Source organism: Rhineura floridana, chromosome 7, assembly GCF_030035675.1.
Source record: "Rhineura floridana isolate rRhiFlo1 chromosome 7, rRhiFlo1.hap2, whole genome shotgun sequence".
NCBI lineage: Eukaryota > Metazoa > Chordata > Lepidosauria > Squamata > Rhineuridae > Rhineura > Rhineura floridana.
In genome coordinates, this window is record NC_084486.1 from 139,465,404 (window position 1) to 139,485,891 (window position 20,488).

Here is a 20,488-nt window from a genome sequence, read left to right on the forward strand (position 1 = left end):
GGCTTATTCATAAGGAACACTCCTTGACCTCTCTAATTGCAGCTCTCCAAACAGGCCTAACCAAATGCCATTCCCATTCATTTCCATTATCTACACTTGAGCACTCTTAGCCTAATACAAATTTACTCTGAGAAAATTTACTCCAATAAACATGTGCCCTGCACAAATTGGAAATATTGACAATTGAGCAATTTCTGAGCCAGGCTTTCCCTAACATGACTGAAGGAGATTAATCTTAATGCCAATCCACTTCTGCTAAATACAGAATTGTGAAACGGAATTTTTCTTTCAGTTTTCATCCTAAATAGAACAAAATATTTGGGGATTAGATGATAGATCACCATTTTATTTCTGTTGCTCTTTTCTTTCAGCCTCTCTTTGGGGACTGTTTCCCTTGCACTCTCTGACACAAGTTGATTTAGCATATTTAACTTTTAATTGGCTTCAGAATCTTATTGTGTTCGATGCTGCCAGATGTCCTAAGAGAAAGAAAAATACAATAGATGCCCAGGTAAATTTCCATTGCTTCCTGACATTTAATATTCTTTCACAGCTCTTGAACACACTAAAAAACACATGAAAAACACAGTTTGGAATTTAACGTGCAATGCTGTGCATGTCTACTTACAAGTAGTCTATGCTGAGGTTAATCAGACTTACTCCCAGGAAAGTGTGTGGAAGATAGGGATGGGCAGGGGCATCACTACTGGGGTGCGGAGGGTGCGGACCGCACCCGGGTGACACCATGAGGGGGGTGACACCCAGATCCGCCCTGCCCCACGCCGTTGCCTGGCAAAGGAGCTGAGAAGCTCTCCGGGTCGGCGCAGCCAACTCCTCCTCAGAGGTGGGTGGGCGAGACCGAAAGCAGGTGCCCGCTCACTGGCGGTGAAGCCGGGACGGGCCTTCCACCGCCAGCCTGGAGCGCGTGGTGAGTGTGTGAGGCCAGCCACCCCCGTCCATGCACCTGGGAGGGCGCGCGCCGGAGGTCCACACACCCCTGCACTCCCACTAGTGACGCCGCTGGGGATGGGTGAGAATTTCAATTCAATTCACATTTCAAGCAGAATGTATCAAATTCGCATTTTCCGAAACAATATGAGAACCAAAACATAGCCATCCTCTGAAATTTGCATTTATTAAAATCTTGGGATGCAATTTGCAATGAAACATTTACAAAAATGCATATATTAGGGGAAAGTGTGCATAAAAATGAATACATGAGTGAAAATAACATGTGAAAAGGCATGAAATAATGAATGGCTTGCAAAAATGTGTACCTTTGTCAAAACTGCCTACTAAAATGGGTGAATTTTCATGAGGCTTTGTTTTTTAAAAAATTTGCAGATCACTGTAGAAATGTAGAGAACTGAATTTAACATTGGAAAAATTAGAAACGGAGAGAACCGAAATAGACAGATTTTTCTATCCCTAGTGGAGGATTACAACCTTTGTTAACCTGTTGCACCAAAGTTCTACTGTGTGCACATCTAGAAGATGTATTTATGAAATTTATAATCTGTTCTTCAATGGTTAGTGGCCCATTCTGTATCCCAGGGTGGCTTACAACACAGTAAAGATACACATATTAGGTAGGAATGATTGTGGGTGTTCCCTGATAGAGATGGGCAAATATATCAATTTCAGTTTCTCGTTTATCCAGTCTTAAATTCAGTCCTTCACATTTCCACATCAGCTTGCAACATATGCATTTTTAAAGTCATTGTGAAAATTATTAGCATTTCAGTGCAACTTTATCCTAATGTACACCTTTCTGTATGCAATTTTGCCTTATATATGCATTTTTGTAAAGCAATTTTCCCTAATACAAGGTTACTTATATGTTATTTTCACTAATATTTGCGTTTATATGCACACTTTACCTTAGGATATGCATTTTTGCATGTATTACTTGACTAGAGAACTGCATGGCAAAATTCAGAGAAATTAGGATTTTGAAGGGAGACTGCATTTTGGTTTGTGTATTGTTTTGGAAAGTACATGTTAGGTAAGTTCGGCTTTAAATGCAAGCTGAATTGAATCCCCCCACCCCACCCTACTCCCCAGTGAGCGCAGGGAACTCCAGGGATGGGGAGTGCATAATTTTCTCCCCACCTTTGATGTGAGCTAAAGTTCGGGAGATAGAAGTGAGGGTGCTGCTCCTGGCCTAGTTGATAAAAACAGCAGCTTATTCAGGTTTAAAGCTTTAATGTCAGCGGTTTTTTAAAAAAAACCTGGGCAAATAAAACTGTCTTCATCCATTGCTGAAATTATAACCTCCAGGCTGGATTACTATAATACACTCTATGTGGGGCTGTCCTTGAGGTTGGTCTGGAAGCTGCAGCTGGTGCAGGCTGTGACCGGATGGTGGCACGGATTGCAGTCAGAGCAGGAGCTCCACATTCCCAGTCGGCATCACCTCCACATGCACATGCAGCTGATGACCACTCACATACGCCCAGTTGCTTCACCTCCCACATCAGCACGCATGCCTGCCATCATCCAAGATAGCAGCGGGGGCATCAATATGAGCATATGTAAGTGCATGCACACACAGAGACATACAGAGGGGGGCAGGGGCCTGCAGCAGGCTGGTGCCTGAGGGCCTGTGTCAAGGTGGTGCCGGCCCTGCATCAGACCACGACACGACATAGGAATAGAGAACTTGTGGCCCTCCAGACCTTGCTGGACTAGAACTCTATCGTCTCTGACCACTGGCTATGCTAGCTTGGGCAAATAGGAACTGGAGCCCAACAACATCTGGAGGGCCACAGGTTCTTTTTAGAGGCAACATGCCTCTGAAAACCAGTTGCTGTAAACCACAGGAGGGGAGAGCGCTATTGTGCTCATGTCCTGCTTGTGAACATCTGGATGGCCACTGTGAGAACAGGGTGCTGGACTAGATGGGCCACTGTCCGGATCCAGCAGGCTCTTCTTATGTCCCTGTCCCTCATCTAGTGCCTCCTTTCTGCTTCTGTTAAAGGCATGGGAGCTGGGTAACATAAAAATGGTGGCAACCCTAGCTATCGCTAGCTAATAACTTGCGGCTGCTTGAATTAGGCCTTTCAAAGCATCAGAAATGTTGCTTCATTCTGATTGTACATTTCCCTCTTATGCTGTTCAGACTAGATTGCCAAAGGCCGTAGTGACTATGTCAAGCCAATAATCACTTTCAGAAATCTGGGCTAGGAACCAGAAATAGAGAGGTGCAGGTTTCTTAGGCCAAATGTAACATGTGGGATTGAATTACAGCTGGTTCAGAAACTGCACAGTTTAGAAAGCTACACAATACTAAGTAATAATGTTTGATTGACTCTATCCTATTTAGAGACTGTCAAGGAGCTGATGCGGCTGCTAAGGAGGTGTGATAAAAATTTGTCCAAGGTCATGATGAGGCTTCATCAATGTCATTATGAAATGCCTTAGCATACAGAACGTATGAAAGGTGCAGTTTCTGGAATCTATTGCAGCACACTTACGTTTACTTGCAAGGATGATTTTATCTGCCTTTTTGAGAAATTTTTCCATCCTCCCAGGTTCTTTTTTTTTTTAAGAGGAAAGATGTCACTTAGGTGGCTTTAAAGCTTTTAAAAGACCTATGTCCCCTGCTGACTGCATGAGAGAGTTGGAGTGGAATTCTGATTTGTGATGTGAAAGCAGGTGAAATAATTGCAGAATAAACTTTGGCTCTTCAGCTTAATGTAATCAGAGCTTTAGATCTTCCAAGTGACTCCATAGATACATATATAGAAGGTACATGAAGATATATATATAGAAAATGGTATTTGACACAAGATTTGAGCATCTGAGAATTCATGCATTAATTTGTTTCTTTTCCTAAAGCAAGTTTCTGGTCTTCATGTTTGCAGGTATACTTTGCCAGCAGTGTCTGCACACAATTCTAGAGTTCAGGAAGTGCAGCCTCTTTGCATGGTCTTTTGCATAGTGTTTTGTGAATGGCTTCTGCCTATATCCCCCCCCCCCCGGCCTTATGGACTGCAGTTATACCCATGGTTAACTGGTCATCTGATTGCTTTACTGTCTTGTATACTGCTTATGATGACGAGTCTCACCGTACATCAAACTAGGGGTAGATGAGTGGTGTGCTTGACTGGTTACAGCTTAACCCTATGTATGCTTACTCAGAAGTCAATCCCATTAGGTTGTACTTTTGTTGTTGTTGTTATGTGCCTTCAAGTCGATCACGATTTATGGCGACCCTATGAATCAGCGACCTCCAAGAGCATCTGTCATGAACCACCCTGCTCAGATCTTGTAAGTTCAAGTCTGTGGCTTCCTTTATGGAATAATCCATCTTTTGTTTGGCCTTCCTCTTTTTCTACTCCCTTCTGTTTTTCCCAGCATTATTGTCTTTTCTAGTGAATCATGTCTTCTCATTATGTGTCCAAAGTATGATAACCTTAGTTTCAACATTTTAGCTTCAAGTGATAGTTCTGGTTTAATTTGATCTAACACCCAATTATTTGTCTTTTTCGCAGTCCATGGTATGCGCAAAGCTCTCCTCCAGCACCACATTTCAATTGAGTTAATTTTTCTCTTAGCCGCCTTTTTCACTGTCCAAGTTTTATATCCATACATAGAGATCGGGAATACCATGGTCTGAATGATCCTGACTTTGGTGTTCAGTGATACATCTTTGCATTTGAGGATCTTTTCTAGTTCTCTCACAGCTGCCCTACCCAGTCCTAGCCTTCTTCTGATTTCTTGACTATTGTCTCCATTTTGGTTAATGACTGTGCCGAGGTATTGATAATCCTTGACAAGTTCAATGTCCTCATTGTCAACTGTAAAGTTACATAAATCTTCTGTTGTCATTACTTTAGTCTTCTTGACGTTCAGCTGTAGTCCTACTTTTGTGCTTTCCTCTTTAACTTTCATCAGCATTCGTTTCGAATCATTAATGGTTTCTGCTAAGAGTATGGTATCGTCTGCATATCTTAAATTACTGATATTTCTCCCTCCAATTTTCACACCTCCATCTTGGTCAAATCCCGCTTTCCGTATGATATGTTCTGTGTACAGATTAAACAAATAGGGTGATAAAATACACCCCTGTCTCACACCCTTTCCGATGGGGAACCAATCAGTTTCTCCATATTCTGTCCTTACAGTAGCCTCTTGTCCAGAGTATAGGTTGCGCATCAGGACAATCAGATGCTGTGGCACCCCCATTTCTTTTAAAGCATTCCATAGTTTTTCATGATCTACACAGTCAAAGTCTTTGCTGTAGCACAGGGTGATTTTCTTCTGAAATTCCTTGCTCTGTTCCATTATCCAACATGTGTTTGCAATATGATCTCTGGTGCCTCTTCCCTTTCTAAATCCAGCTTGGATGTCTGGCATTTCTCGATCCATATATGGTAAGAGCCTTTGTTGTAGAATCTGGAGCATTACTTTACTTGCATGGGATATTACGGCAATTGTTCGGTAATTACTGCATTCTCTGGGATCCCCTTTCTTTGGAAGTGGGATATATATTGAATGCTTCCAGTCTGTGGGCCATTGTTTAGTTTTCCATATTTGTTGACAAATTCTTGTCAAAATTTGGACAGATTCAGTCTCAGTAGCTTGTAACAACTCTATTGGTATGCCGTCTATTCCTGGTGATTTGTTTCTTCCAAGAATTTTAAGAGCAGCTTTCACCTCGCATTCTAAAATTTCTGGTTCTTCATCATATGGTTCCTCCATGAATGAATCTGTCATCCTGTCATCTCTTTTATAGAGTTCTTCAGTGTATTCCTTCCATCTTCCTTTTATTTCATCTCGGTCAGTCAGTGTGTTCCCCTGTTGATTATTCAACATCCCTACTCGTGGTTTAAATTTCCCTTTCATTTCTCTAATCTTTTGGAATAGGGCTCTTGTTCTTCCCATTTTGTTGTCCTTTTCTATTTCTATACAATAACTATTGTAATAGTTTTCTTTGTCCCTACATATTAGTTGTTGTATAGTTGCATTTAGGGTTCTGACCGTGTTTCTATCTCCTTTTGCTTTTGCTTTCCTTCTCTCTTTAACCATTTTAAGAGTTTCTTCAGTCATCCATTGAGGTCTTTCTCTCTTTTTAAGAGGTATTGTCTTTTTGCATTCTTCCCTGATAATGTCCCTGACTTCAGTCCATAGTTCTTCTGGTTCTCTGTCAACTAAGTTTAAAGCCTCAAACCTGTTCCTTATTTGATCTTTATATGCTTCTGGGATGTTATTTAAATTGTATTTTGGCATTATGAGTGCTTTGTTGTTCTTCTTTAGCTTTACTCTGATTTTCAATACGATCAGTTCATGATCTGTACTGCAGTCTGCTCCTGGTCTTGTTTTTGCAGAAAGTATGGAACTTCTCCATCTTCTGTTTCCAATTATATAATCAATTTGATTCCTATATTGATCATCTGGTGATGTCCATGTGTACAGCCATCTTTTTGGTTGCTCAAAAACTGTGTTGGCAAGAAACAAATCATTGGCTTCACAGAATTCAATAAGTCTTTTTCCTGCTTCATTTCTGTCACTTAAGCCCCATTTCCCCACAATTCCTAGTTCTTCTCTGTTCCCTACTTTTGCATTCCAGTCCCCCATGATTATCATATCTTGCTTTGGTGTGTGATCAATTACCTCCTGTACTTCTGCGTAAAATCTCTCCAATTCCTCTTCTTCTGCGTTTGATGTTGGAGCGTAGACTTGGATGATGGTTATGTTAATAGGTTTCCCATTTAATCTCATTGATATCACTTGCTCAGACCTTGCGTTGTAGCTCCTAATTGCTTTTGCTACATCACTTCTCACTATTAAAGCAACCCCGTTTCTTCTTGATTTCTCATTTCCTGCATAAAATATTTTGTAGTTGCCTGATTGGAAATTTATTTATTTATTTATTTAATTTAATTTATATACCGCCCTAAGCCCGAAGGCTCTCTGGGCGGTGTACATAAAAGATAAAACAAACACAGTGTATAAGTACAATAAATACAATAAATCAAGAACCAAAAACAAACAAACAATAAAAGAACCAAACAACGTCCAAAATACAAGATAATAGTGAAATACTGTTAAAATACACTTTAAAATGCCTGGGAGTATAAAAAGGTTTTCACCTGGCGCCGAAAAGATAGTAGCGTCGGCGCCAGGCACACCTCATCGGGGAGACTGTTCCACAGTTCGGGGGCCACCACTGAAAAGGCCCTAGTTCTAGTCACCACCCTCCGAGCTTCTCGATGGGATGGCACTCGGAGGAGGGCCTTAGATGTTGAGCGCAGTGTACGGGTAGGTTCATATTGGGAGAGGCGTTCCACCAGGTATTGCGGTCCCATGCCGTGTAGGGCTTTATAGGTCAAAACCAGCACTTTGAATCTAGCCCGGAAACAAATAGGAAGCCAGTGCAGATGGGCCAGAACAGGTGTTATATGAGCAGACCTTCTGGTCCGCGTCAGCAATCTGGCCGCTGCATTCTGGACTAGCTGTAGTTTCCAAACAGTCTTCAAGGGCAGCCCAACGTAGAGCGCATTGCAGTAGTCCAATCTAGAAGTTACCAGAGCATGAACAACTGAGGCAAGGTCGTCACTGTCCAGATAGGGACGTAGCTGGGCTACCAATCGAAGATGGTAAAAAGCATTCCGTGCCACCGAGGCCACCTGGGCCTCAAGAGACAAGGAAGCATCGAAAAGAACTCCCAAGCTACGAACCTGTTCCTTCAAGGGGAGTGTAACCCCATCAAGAACAGGATGAACATCCACCATCTGGGCAGAGAAGGCACTCACCAACAGCGTCTCAGTCTTGTCTGGATTGAGCTTCAGTCTGTTAGCTCCCATCCAGTCCATTATTGCGGCCAGGCAACGGTTTGCCACGTCAACAGCCTCACCTGAAGAAGATGAAAAGGAGAAATAGAGCTGCGTGTCATCAGCGTACTGATGACAATGCACCCCAAAACTCCTGATGACCGCACCCAGCGGCTTCATGTAGATGTTAAAAAGCATGGGGGACAGTACCGATCCCTGCGGGACTCCACAATGGAGGGTCCAGGGTATCGAGCAATGTTCCCCAAGCACTACCTTCTGGTGGCGACCCACCAAGTAGGAGCGGAGCCACTGCCAAGCAGTACCCCCAACTCCCAACTCCGTGAGTCTTCCCAGAAGGATACCATGGTCGATGGTATCAAAAGCAGCTGAGAGATCAAGGAGAATCAACAGAGTCACACTCCCCCTGTCCCTCTCCCAACAAAGGTCATCATACAGGGCGACCAAGGCTGTTTCAGTGCCAAAACCGGGCCTAAAACCGGATTGAAATGGATCAAGATAATCAGTGTCATCCAAGAGCCCCTGGAGCTGGCCGGCAACCACCCGTTCCAGCACCTTGCCCAAGAACGGAACATTCGCCACAGGTCTATAGTTGTTCAGGTTATCTGGGTCCAAAGAGGGTTTCTTCAGGAGCGGTCTCACTACCGCCTCTTTTAGGCAGTCAGGGACCACTCCCTCTCTCAAAGAGGCGTTTATTATCTCCTTGGCCCAGCCGGCGGTTCCGGTCCTGCCAGCTTTCACCAGCCAAGAGGGGCAAGGGTCCAGCACAGATGTGATCGCCCGCACCAGTCCAAGGATCTTGTCAACATCCTCAAGCTGCACAGACTGAAACTCATCCAATAAATAAGGACAAGACCGTGTTCTGGATGCTTCATTAGATCCCACTGCCATAATATTGGAGTCTAAGTCCCGGCGAATGCATGCAATCTTATCCTGGAAGTGCCTCGCGAACTCATCACAGCGGGCTACAGATGAATCTATAATATCCCGAGGGCCAGAATGTAAAAGCCCTCGTACAATTTTAAAGAGCTCCACTGGGCGGGAGAGAGATGCCTTAATTGTGGCAGCAAAATATCTCTTTTTTGCTGCCCTCACCGCTACTATATACCACTTAGAACAGGCACTTACCAAGGCATAATTGCATTCGTCGGGAGTTCGCCTCCATCTGCACTCAAGCCTCCTCCTCTCTTGCTTCATCACTCTCAGCTCCACGGTATACCATGGAGCTGTATGAGCTCTACATAGGAGGGGGCGCATGGGAGCGATCGTGTCAACCGCCCAGGTCATCTCCGTATTCCACAATTCAACCAGGGCTTCGACAGGAGCGCCAGTCTTCTCCGTCGGAAAATCCCCCAGAGCCCTTTGGAAACCCTCAGGATCCATTAGTCTCCGGGGGCGGACCAATTTAATAGGTCCCCCACCCTTGCAGAGGGAAAGGGTTGCTGTGAGCCTAAACTTCAGCAAGCGGTGATCTGTCCATGACAATGGGATAGATGAAAAAACCCCAACCACCAGATCACCATCTCCATGCCCAATGGCGAAGATCAATTCAAGAGTATGTCCCGACACATGCGTTGGGCTAGTAACAACCTGAGACAGCCCCATGGTTGTCATGGAGGCCATGAAGTCCTGAGCCGCCCCAGATAAAGCAGTCTCGGCATGGACGTTGAAGTCCCCCAGTACCAATAGTCTAGGGGACCGCAACAATACCTCTGAGACTACCTCTGTCAGCTCAGTTAGGGAATTTGTTGGGCAGCAGGGCGGGCGGTACACCAACAAAATTCCCAGTCTGTCTCTCTGGCCCACCACAAGGTGGAGACACTCCAAACCAGTCGTCACCTGGACAGGGTGCTTGGTGAGTGAAATGCCCCATTCCAGTCCATTTTAATTCACTCAAGCCAAGTATTGTAATGTTGATACGCTCCATTTCTTGTTTGACAATTTCTAACTTTCCCTGGTTCATGCTTCTCACATTCCATGTTCCTATTGTGTGCGTCGTACAACTCCGGACTCTCCTTTCGCATCTGTGCGCATCAGCCTCTGGGCTTCCTTTCGGCTTTGACCCAGCTGCGTCATTAGTCACAGCGCTACTCGTACTTGTCCTTTGTTCTTCCCCAGTAGCTCGGTGAGTGCCTTCTGACCTGGGGGTCTCATCTTCCAGCACTATCTCGTATTGCATTTTGGATACTCTGCTCATAGGGTTTTCGTGGTAAGAGGTATTCAGAGGTGGTTTACCATTGCCTTCCTCTGAGTTTGGATGCATCTTAGTTTGGTGTCTCAGCTTTGACCATTCCGCCATGGGTGCCCCTGCTAGGAGTCTAGCCTTTTGGTCTAGACTCCTGATGGCATTGCTCTCAGCTTCTTCAACACTCTCAAACCCCCTCACCATGTTAAGGTGTGCATCCTAAAGGGGGAGGTTGTACTTTATGTAGTGCTAAAAGGATTGTCCCATCAGCAGAAGCATTTCCACTTACCCAGTGGAACAATCTCCCTTCTCCTCCCCCCACGTACTGTCCTGGGGGTTCTTCCAACCATCCAGAGCAGATTTGGGGAGGGCATGGGGTGCCAGGGAGGAGAGGGGGAAAGTCCCATTCCACTTGCAGGAATCCTTGTACTGGCTTCTGCTAGCACAGTGAGTTAGTTGAATATGGTTCACTGAGTTCAGTGGGGCTTACTTTGGTGTAACTATGCCAAGGATCAGGGTCTTTGTCCACCTCATGTCCACCTACTGTCACAGTAGCTGACCAAATGCCTATGGGAAGCCAGCAAGCACTTACTAGCACCTTACTTACCACTGCAAGCTGCAATGGACACAGTGAGACCTGAGTAAACATGAATAGGACTGCACTGATAACCACTTGATTTTGAGGATATATTCAATCTGTTTGAGTTCTTTCTAAACATTATTATCTGTGAATTAAACTGGAATGTAAGAAGTTTCCTTATACCAAGTCAGACCATTGGTCCATCCAATTCAGTATTGTCTACACTGACTGGGAGTGGCTTGCCAAAATAGGAATCTTTCCCAGCCATACCTAGAGATATCATAGAGCAGTTTGAACCTGGGACCTTTTGCATGCAGAGCATGTGCTCTGTCACTGAGCTATGGCCTTTCCCCAAAGGTCTGGACTCTCTTTCTCCAGTTGCACCAAAAGCAAGAATCATACCCCTAGCAAAGAGCTCCTGTGGAGGTTCAAGAAACAGGTATTAGAAGACCCACCATTCTCCTTGAATTAAGCACTATGGGGACAGTATGGTGGAACGTAGGCTAGCTGGAAATGTATGAGGTTCTAGAAATGTCTGAGGTTTTAGGGTCTAGGATATGAGAAAGATTATGCAGAGAACTTACTGAAGCTAAAACAGTCTGGGTCTGGTTAGTGTCTGAATGGGATCCCAGCCAGGAACTCTTTGGATGCTGACTTGGGTTCTATGATGGAAGAAAGGTAGGATATATTTTTTAAAAAAGCATAAGAGGTTGCCTAATACAGCTGTGAGTCTTGAGATATCATACCCTCCGATTTTACAGGTGGAAAATAGGGGCATGCTTGTGGTGTTCACATTCTTATACCAAGGATCACTCACTGTCTAAACCAACACCCTGATCCCTATACCACAACAACACACTGTTGAAAGCTCTGCTCTACCTTCTGTATGTTGTGTTCATTTAGTCTGCAATTGCCTCTTCCACTGATTAAAAAAGCGAAATAAGTTTTTATTGTTGTGGTTAAAGAACTAAAGTGCTGTACGTTACATGGTGCCTTAGTGTTCATGCACACGCATGTACACGGATGTGCACTAGAGGCAGGATACACACACACACACCCCTCAAGGAATTAACTGCTGGAGATCCTGGGGCAAGGAGTGAACCCTGAAGAAAGATAACACTAGAACATTTAACAAGGCATCACCCAAAACTGAAACAGAAACAAAGTAGGAACAGAGTTTTGCTAGAGGACAGGAGGAGAGCAGAAAACGAGAACCCTTCCAGTAAATAGGAGGAGTTGGAATGTATCTGATACTAATAATTTAATTGGTTGGAAATGTACCCATTTCTAACATACCCTGTGAATGGCCAGCCACCAGGTCTCATTGCCTTAGCTATGGTGCTCTCTATGTCTGTTATGTGCCCTCAAGTTGATTATGACTTATGGCGACCTTATGAATCGGTGACCTCCAATAGCATCTGTTATAAACCTCCCTGTTCAGATCTTGTAAGTTCAGTCTGTGGCTTCCTTTATGGAATCAATCCATCTCTTGCTTAGCCTTCCTCTTTTTCTACTCCCTTCTGTTTTTCCCAGCATAATTGTCTTTTCTAGTGAATCATGTCTTCTCATTATGTGTCCAAAGTATGATAACCTCAGTTACATCATTTTAGCTTCTAATGATAGTTCCAGTTTAATTTGTTCTAACACCCAATTATTTGTCTTTTTCGCAATCCATGGTATGCACAAAGCTCTCCTCCAATACCACTCTGTAAAATGAGCAAGCAAAATGAGTGAGCTAATTTGTATGCCATCAGGTAGTAAGCCTTGGCAAAGAACGTTTGAAATATTCAACTGGAAATGTACTTTTGTGCAATTCAGAACTGCATGGTTGCATATAAATGCCACCAATCCAACTTCTTTTAATTGTCGCAGAACGTTTCATTCCAATCTTTAAGGACCCATTAGCACAGTTGGAAAATTCAAGTTCCTAAGTAAAACAATTAATTGTAATGACCTGTTTTGGTTCAACAATACATCTCACAGAAGAAGTAAGATAATGAATATTGTGCACACATTTGGAAGGAAAGCTCTAGTATTAGGTGTAAATTCAATCTACATCAACCATTGGGGCATATGAGAATAATGTAAATATCGTTGAAACTATCAGGCGAGAACAGCTTCAGCGTGGGCACAGCTGCAGTGTGGATTGAATCCACCCACATACTGACACACTAAAAGAGTGGCATGAATCATCTCAAATGCTCTGGAGCATTCACAAATTGTGATCTATGGCTGATAGAATCAACAAAGGAATTGGATTTTGTAATAAATAAAGAAAAGAAAGAAAGATTGATTGATTGATTATGGGACTGGAAGAATAGTCCACTTTTCTGGAAGACAGAACTAAAGCACTACCAACCCAATCCTGTGCATGCCTACCTAGGGGAGTAAGGTCCATTGATCTCAATGGGGTTTAATTCTGAGTAAACATGTATAGGATTGGATTATTGCTCTACCAGCAGTAAAATTTAAAAAAAAAAAAAAACCTGCATCAATAAAACAACTCCTGTATCCTCAACTTAGCTCTACTAAATAAAGAAGTCTTAGACTATCCTTGGAAAGTTACAGAGGAGATTTATTGCAGAGATCCACAGCTGGTAACAATTGGGCCAAATCTGTCACCTCAGCATTTCAGTTGTCAGTTCACACGTGACAGTGGGATGTGGAAAGAGCAATGGCTAAGGCAGGGGAGGAGAACCTTCTTCAGCCTGAGGGCCACATTCCCTTCTGGCCAACCTCCCAGGGGCCACATACCAGGGGTGAGCAGGGCCCAAGGCAAAACTGAGTGCAGCAATGAATGTAACTTTTGCCTTTGTACCATAGGCTTTTTCCTATACATATTTATTTATTTACTACATTTATATAACGCCCCATAGCCAAAGCTCTCTGGGTGGTTTACAGCAATTAAAAACATTAAAAACAAATATACAAATTTTGAAGCACCAAAAACAATTTAAAAACACATTTTTTAAAAAAAAATTAAAAACACTAGGACTGCTGTCTGCTTTTCCACATTGGGCAAAAAAGCTAATGACAAGTTACGCTAAATGCATAGCATGCAGCTACGACTTTGGTTTCTCTTTCATTAATAACAGGCATGGAATGGATTGATCCCTTTCCTCCTTAACTGTGATCCTGATAGACAGCCTTCTCGCCCACCCCATTCGCTGCACAGCTACAAGGCTTAAATCTAAAAAATTTAAAAACACATGCTAAAATGCCTGGGAGAAGAGGAAAGTTTTGACCTGGCGCCGAAAAGATAACAGTATTGGCGCCAGGTGCACCTTGTCAACAAGATTATTCCATAATTTGGGGGCCACCACTGAGAAGGCCCAACTCCCCTCTCTGTCCTCCATCCAGGAAACAAAAGGCATTATCAGAGTTCAAGGACATAGTTCAGCCAGGGAAAAACATTCAAAATGAGTGCCAAGAAGGTGTTGTCACCCAGGCTGGGAGGGGAGGCTTTGAAACATCAGACTCTGATACTGAGGATTGTTAAGATGAGCTGGGGGAGGGGACAAGAAGCTGGAAAAGACCACAGAGCAAGCAGCTCCCAGTCACTGACACCTCGACTCCCCCCGATCCTGCCCCCCCCACTGAAGTGCAACCAGCACTGTCAGAGGATGCCCCTTTGGAGTCTGGTCTGTTAGACATACCTCACCCGCCTGCACCCACAGTGGAGGCACTGCCTGCTTCACCTGACGTTTCCCAGCCTGGCACCCCACAAGTTCCCATGGTCAAGCCAACTGACCGCCCATTACTCTCAGAGGGGGAAGCAGAGAGCCAGTCCCCTTTGCCCCACGCACACCAGAGGCAGAAGCAGGAGATTCAACAGATGTTAAGGAGGAGCCAACAGCTTTGCGCAAAAGCCAAGCCTTCTTAAGGGGGTGCAGAGGAAGGGGTTCATTGCTGAGTCAATATCGTATCGCTGCGGAGCCATGCTTAGTCAGAGTTAGTCAGGGGAAAGTTCCTAGAAAGCATAGTTAGGTTAATGAGGCGCACTGCTTTTGATGTAACTGTAACTTTAATAAAAAGAGAAAAGCTCACAGCCACATCTGAATCTGGATCTCGCGACGTCGGACAGGACAGAAGGGACAGTGAGGAATGTGACCCCTGGAGAGAATGCATGGCTGGGGACAGTCCTGAAAGCCAGACAGAGAGGCCTGGATGGCTGTTTTCAGTCCCTGGGCCTGAATTTCCCCTGAGCTGAGGCAATGGGACTTGGCAGCTGGCCAGTTCTGGTTGCTGGTGGTGGCTATCCCACCCTTTCCCAAAGTAGCTCTCTCACAAAAGAAGTCATTGATCAGGCCAAAAGGATATTCAAACAGTGGAGACTAGTAGCTCTGATGTCAGTGGGGCAGTGAATCCGCTCCAGGTTTTAGTTTGAAATTTCAAGCAGCTGTCCAAGGTGCAAAGGGTATGTATCAGATTCATGATTCAAACATTATTTACACAAGTGGAACGTGCAACAAAATTTGCCTTGTGAAATATTTCTGTTTAGAGTCTCATTCTGTTCCACACCCAAACATTCAGTCAGCATTCTGTGCTTACTGATCCTCAAGCCTCATTGAACTGTTTTGGGATATTTTCTCATGCATTTTGGATTTTTCCTCCATTTGGGTTGGGGGGGCAAAACACATTGATGCCTGTTCTCAGCTACATTAAAATCTTGGATTTCTCCATTGATTTCAATGGATAGCTCATGCTTCCATCCCTAGGGACCTTTAAAAACAGCTTCTCAATGTGTACCAGGACATGACCTATCCAGACAATGAGATGGTTCTCTCTAGGGGTTTTATATCAATGTGACTCTTCCTCTGTCCTCCATTTCCCCTCCCTCTCAGTTTTCAATGTTTTTCTTTCTCAATGGTCAGTCAGCATTCTGTGGGCCCTGAGCACATCTAACCCACACTGGGCTGTTTTAGGATTCTCCCCCCCTCCTCCGCTGTTAGGGTTTTTAATATATATGTTGTACTACTGAGAGGGCTGCTCCAAGTCTACTGATACCTCCCTCTTGTGTGTGGCTGTTGCCATTTTGACTGCATATGCTATGGCACTCAGACTAGAATGTAGTATGATACATCCAGCCTATGGCCATACTACCCTGAACACGCCCGATCTCGTCTGATCTCGGAAGCTAAGCAGGGTCAGGCCTGGTTAGTACTTGGATGGGAGACCGCCTGGGAATACCAGGTGCCGTAGGCTTAGAGGAAGGCATTGGTAAACCGCTTCTGAATACCTCTTACCATGAAAACCCTATGAATTATATATATATATAAGATTCATAGGGTGGCCATAAGTCATAATCGACTTGAAGGCATATAACAACATGATACATCCAGAAGACAGCCTAAGTCTCACCTAAGGCCAGCAGTAGAAATCTAGCCCACCTAGAGATGCCCACCTAGGGGGGGGGAGAATGGGAAAATTCAGGGGGGAAATCCTTTTTTTTCCTGGGGAAAAATGGAAAAAATCATCTCAATTTTTTCAGTTTTCCTGGTTTTTTTCTTCACATCTCTAAGCTCACCCAGCTTTACATCACTATCCCATCCCATTCCCGTCCCTTGCTTACATTGTCGGACAGCAGCCAGAGTGAGGCACAGTTTTTGGGGGGAGGAGAGACAGGATTTGGCAGCTGTTGTTAGTACTAATTATACAGTCCTCAGTGGGACCATCATCCACCATCCTGGTATCTCATGGGATCAAACTTTCATTTCCCTTGATTGTATTTTTTAATTAAAATGGGAAGTCTCTCGTTTTCGAAAGATAATCCACAGCCAACTAAAACCGCAGAGCTTCTCTGAAAGGGGCAATGACCTAACTAGAATTATTTAAGATGCTAATTAAACAGAGATTGCTCTTGGAATGCTATTTTTATTCATTTTTGTTTTTAAAAGGAGTGCTTCAGAGCGCTGCTGTTCAGTCAGAAATGTCTCAAAGACAATGCTTTCTTCCAGATGATTCCAGTTGTTGAAACGGCCAGAAATGTGGTGTTCAAAATATATGTATTTAAACTGACTATTCATCTAGAGATGTAAGAAGGTATCGTTTCCCACTCTGCCCTCTATTTGTTGCATGCAGCACTGTTTCTGTTCCACTGCAGTTCATCTTCCACCAAAACCTATGTTGTTTGTCTCTATATCTGCTGTAGTGAAATTTTGTAAATTATGTCAGTTACATTGTCATTACATTATTTCACCCCATTTAGATCAGTGCAAAGAAAACACAATGCAAATGAGGGGGGACAACATGATCAATGAGGTATTGTTTGCAGACTGAAAGCAACAACAACAGCGAATACTGATCACATTTGCCAGATTTCCGTTCCAGACATGGGATGAATAAGCAAACATTGGCCATTTCTGCTCCTGTTTCTGTTTTCATCTGAATTCTCTGACATCCCAGATATAGACTTATCACCTTATTCATGTGATGATTATTCCAGTACACAGGGGAATGAAGGAAAAGGAAGCCAAACGGCCTTTTCAAATTCAGAACAGACAGGTCCAGCCCAAGATATTTTGCTGCCTGAGGCAGAGCAAATAACACCCCCGCACACACAAAAGTACCTGTGGCCTGTCATATTATTTTGGCACCTAATGAAGAAAATCCAAGAATCTTCTCTTCCCATTCCTGGCAATGAAATACAACAATAATAAATAACAAGCAATTTGATGCCCTTTCATGACACTCAAACCCAGCTGCCTAAGGTGGCTGCCTCACCCGGCCTAATGGTAGAGCCAGTCCTGAAAGCAGCAAGTCAGAAACATTGAAACATAATCCATCAAAAAACCCAGTTGAGGTGGTAGATAGGGTTGCCATATTGCCCGGTTAGCCGGGTTTTACCCGGATTCTTTGCATGCCACCCGGCGTCTGGTTAGCCCCTTAGGTGGCCCGGATTCTCAGCTTTAATTTTTTTAAAAAAGTAAGTTTCTAGGTGGTCCGGTTCTCGAGATATACATAAAAACGTCAGCCACCCCCCGACTATTAAATCTTTCTTTAAACAGTACTGTATAGCACTTTGTAGCTTTAACCCCGCCCGTTCAGGATTGCAGCCAATCAGTGAAGCCAGGGTTGTGTTTCAGTTTATCTGAAAAGCTCATAAATTGGGTAAGTATATACATTTCAGGTTTTTTCCCTCTTGTGTTCAGGAGTCAGATCCTGGGCAGTGTTCTGAAAATCTTTCCAATACTTGCTTTTGTAAAAGCAATGTTAATCCCATATGCCCAGAGTAAATCCCATTGAATTCAATAGGACTTACTTTTGAGTAGACATGGTCATGAATGTGCTGAAAATCAACGGGACTTTGGAGTGAATGTAAAAAAGAATTGTGTTTGTGTTCTAACTCTTTCTGTCCCCTCCTCCTCCAGTCCTATTTTAAAGCAAGTAGGCAGGCCTTACTTAGGTATTACAATTTTTATTCTGTAGGAAACTAATACTGATTTTTCTGCAATGACCAACTGGTTTGACAATAAACTATTATATGGGCTGTATGTATTTATACATCTGCAGTGTGTGGGCGTGCGTGTATGGAGTCTTTCCAACAACCCTGTGAGGTAGGGTTGGAAACCAAGGCAGCTCACAACAAGAAATAAAGCCATTTAAAATCCAACAACCATAAGAACAAGTATAAACAGCGTAAAGTGGCATGATTCGGAATTTTGGGTTGTGTGAATGAAGTTGCTTATCACTTGAGGTTGCATTTCTGTCCCTGTTTGAGTAAGCCCCACTGAATACACTGGGACTTGCTTCTGAATAAATAAACCTAGGATTGCACTATAAATATCTTTACAGTTTGTGTAAATAATAAATATATTTGATAGTCATGCTTATATAAATATTTCTTCATTTATCATATTTTTGGTTTTTGGTTAGGAATCCTGACTGGTTGTCAGATGCTTAGTTTTCTGCCTTACTCATAGGAATCTTCTTGTGGTTGGTATGGTATTGCATTTAAGAAATCATGGTATGAAATGGCCTGAATCAGTATAAGGCAGATTCCTTGGTTCCTAAAAATGGGAAGAGACTCAAGGGCCACAGTGACTCCAACATTTATTTATGTATTTTATTTACAACATTTATATACCGCTTTATTGTAAAAAATCTCAAAGCGGTTTACAGAAAGAATTAAAACAATAAAATTATTGGCAAAAGCGTTAAGGACAGATGCTTAAAAACATTCAAAGTAATAAAACCAACAATGAGTTAAAAACAGATTTAAAAACACAATAGCTTCCACATGCCTGGAGAGGCTTGCCTCAAGAAAACTGATTTTAGCAGGTGCTGAAAAGAGGCATCTGCCTAATGTCAATAGGCAAGGAGTTCCAAAGCGTAGGTGCTGCCACTTTACAGGAGTGATTTCTTACAAGAGCAGAACAAGTACTATGTGGCACCCATAACATGGAAAGCACAGCTTGAACGTGGCCTGGTAGCAAATCAGCAACCAATGCAGATTTCAGAGAAGAGGTATTATGTGCTGATAGGATCTCACTCATGTCAGCAATTGTGCTGCAGCATTCTGCATTAACTGCAGTCCCCAGGTCAGGCTGTGCTGCATGGGGATTTCTGTGACCTTGGCTGACTGCTAGGATTTTTTTAGTTTGGGTTTTTGGTTATGAATCCTGACTGGTTGTGGGATGCTGAGTTTTCTGCCTTACTCATAGGAATCTTGTTGTGGTTGGTATGGTATTACATTTAGGAATGTTTTACTGCCTTTTGTGTTGTTGTTTTCCTATTTGCATTTCACTTATCTTTAACCTCACTCCGTTACAGCCATAGAAGCAACAGCAGCATATGCAAGATAATTAACTCCCATTAGTGATAAGAGCAAGAATTTATAATTATTATTTTAATTAAAACAAGAGGCTTATCAGTACTTTGAAGAGGACCACATATTTATTTTCTTTTTGAGCCCAGGACTGGGTCTTTCATGATGCCCAGTGGGGGGGGGGAAGCAGGAGAGTAGTTGATAAGACAGACATCCTGGCATTGGTCATCTAATTAGCAAGGTATGTGTGGGGTTGTTGCACACTTCCAGGCCCAGTGGAACCTGTGTAGATGTGGTTGATCAAAGGGAGAAGAAATTTTGAGTTCAGCAAAGCTCTGCTTTTATAAAACCTAAGAAACATACAGATGCTTTGAATGTCTGAATGCCTGCACGAGTGGAATACTGGAGGAACTTGTAAAACTTGCTGCAACAGTATTTAGAACTGAGCATGTGGTGTGAAAGACTCCTTTACCTAACATTTTGGCTTCTTGTTTTTCTCCACCCACATCTCTGAAATATATTGTATATGTAATTGTTAACCATACTGCTGCCCTGACTTACTTTATGTTTGTTGCTATTTTGTGTTTTTATTATGTTTTTATATTGATTGTGTATTTTTATTGTTTTTATTATATTTGTAAGCTGTGCTGAGCTCTGTTTTTAACAGCAGAAGGGCAGGATATAAATTCTCTTAATCAATCAATAAATATTCCATAGTGTTGGAAACTAGTCTAGGCATTTAAGGCTGAAAATGTTGCTTTTCCCCCCCAAGTTTTTGGTGGTAATTCCTAGGCACAAAAAGAAAACTGGACAATCCAAATATGAATATGCAAATAGTATGCATAATATGCAAATTAGCCTGCCCGGATTTGTGGAACTGGAATATGGCAACCCTAGTGGTAGAGAAATGTACCAATGCCAAGCAGTGGCATTTGCCACTCGAAAACTTAGGCTTATGTTTTTAAGGTGATTTAGATCTTGCCCTGTACGAATGTCCCAAGTCAGGAACAGATATTTTACATGAAACAGAAGGATCCAGGTTTTTAAAAGGATTTCCATTGTAATATTGCATGGCTGACTTCTGGGAGAAAAGGTGGCATGCAAATAACATACAAAACCAGGATGTAGTTCTATGTGACTGGAGCTCATCAGGTCTCAGA

The 20,488-nt window shown here is 43.1% G+C and overlaps 1 protein-coding gene and 1 non-coding gene across 2 annotated transcripts in view; one reads left to right on the forward strand and one right to left on the reverse strand.

The window, feature by feature from the left end:
• Positions 1–421: 421 nt before the first annotated feature.
• Positions 422–20,488, reverse strand: part of ZMAT3 (zinc finger matrin-type 3) — a 95,346-nt gene continuing 75,279 nt past the window's right edge. The window contains exon 7 of the mRNA XM_061637366.1: positions 422–479. Within this exon, the coding sequence (XP_061493350.1) occupies positions 428–479 (52 nt within the window). The 3' untranslated portion in view covers positions 422–427. The remainder of the gene's footprint in view (positions 480–20,488) is intronic.
• Positions 15,648–15,766, forward strand: LOC133389846 (5S ribosomal RNA). Its single transcript, XR_009764162.1, has one exon. It is a non-coding gene; the product is annotated as a 5S ribosomal RNA (ribosomal RNA).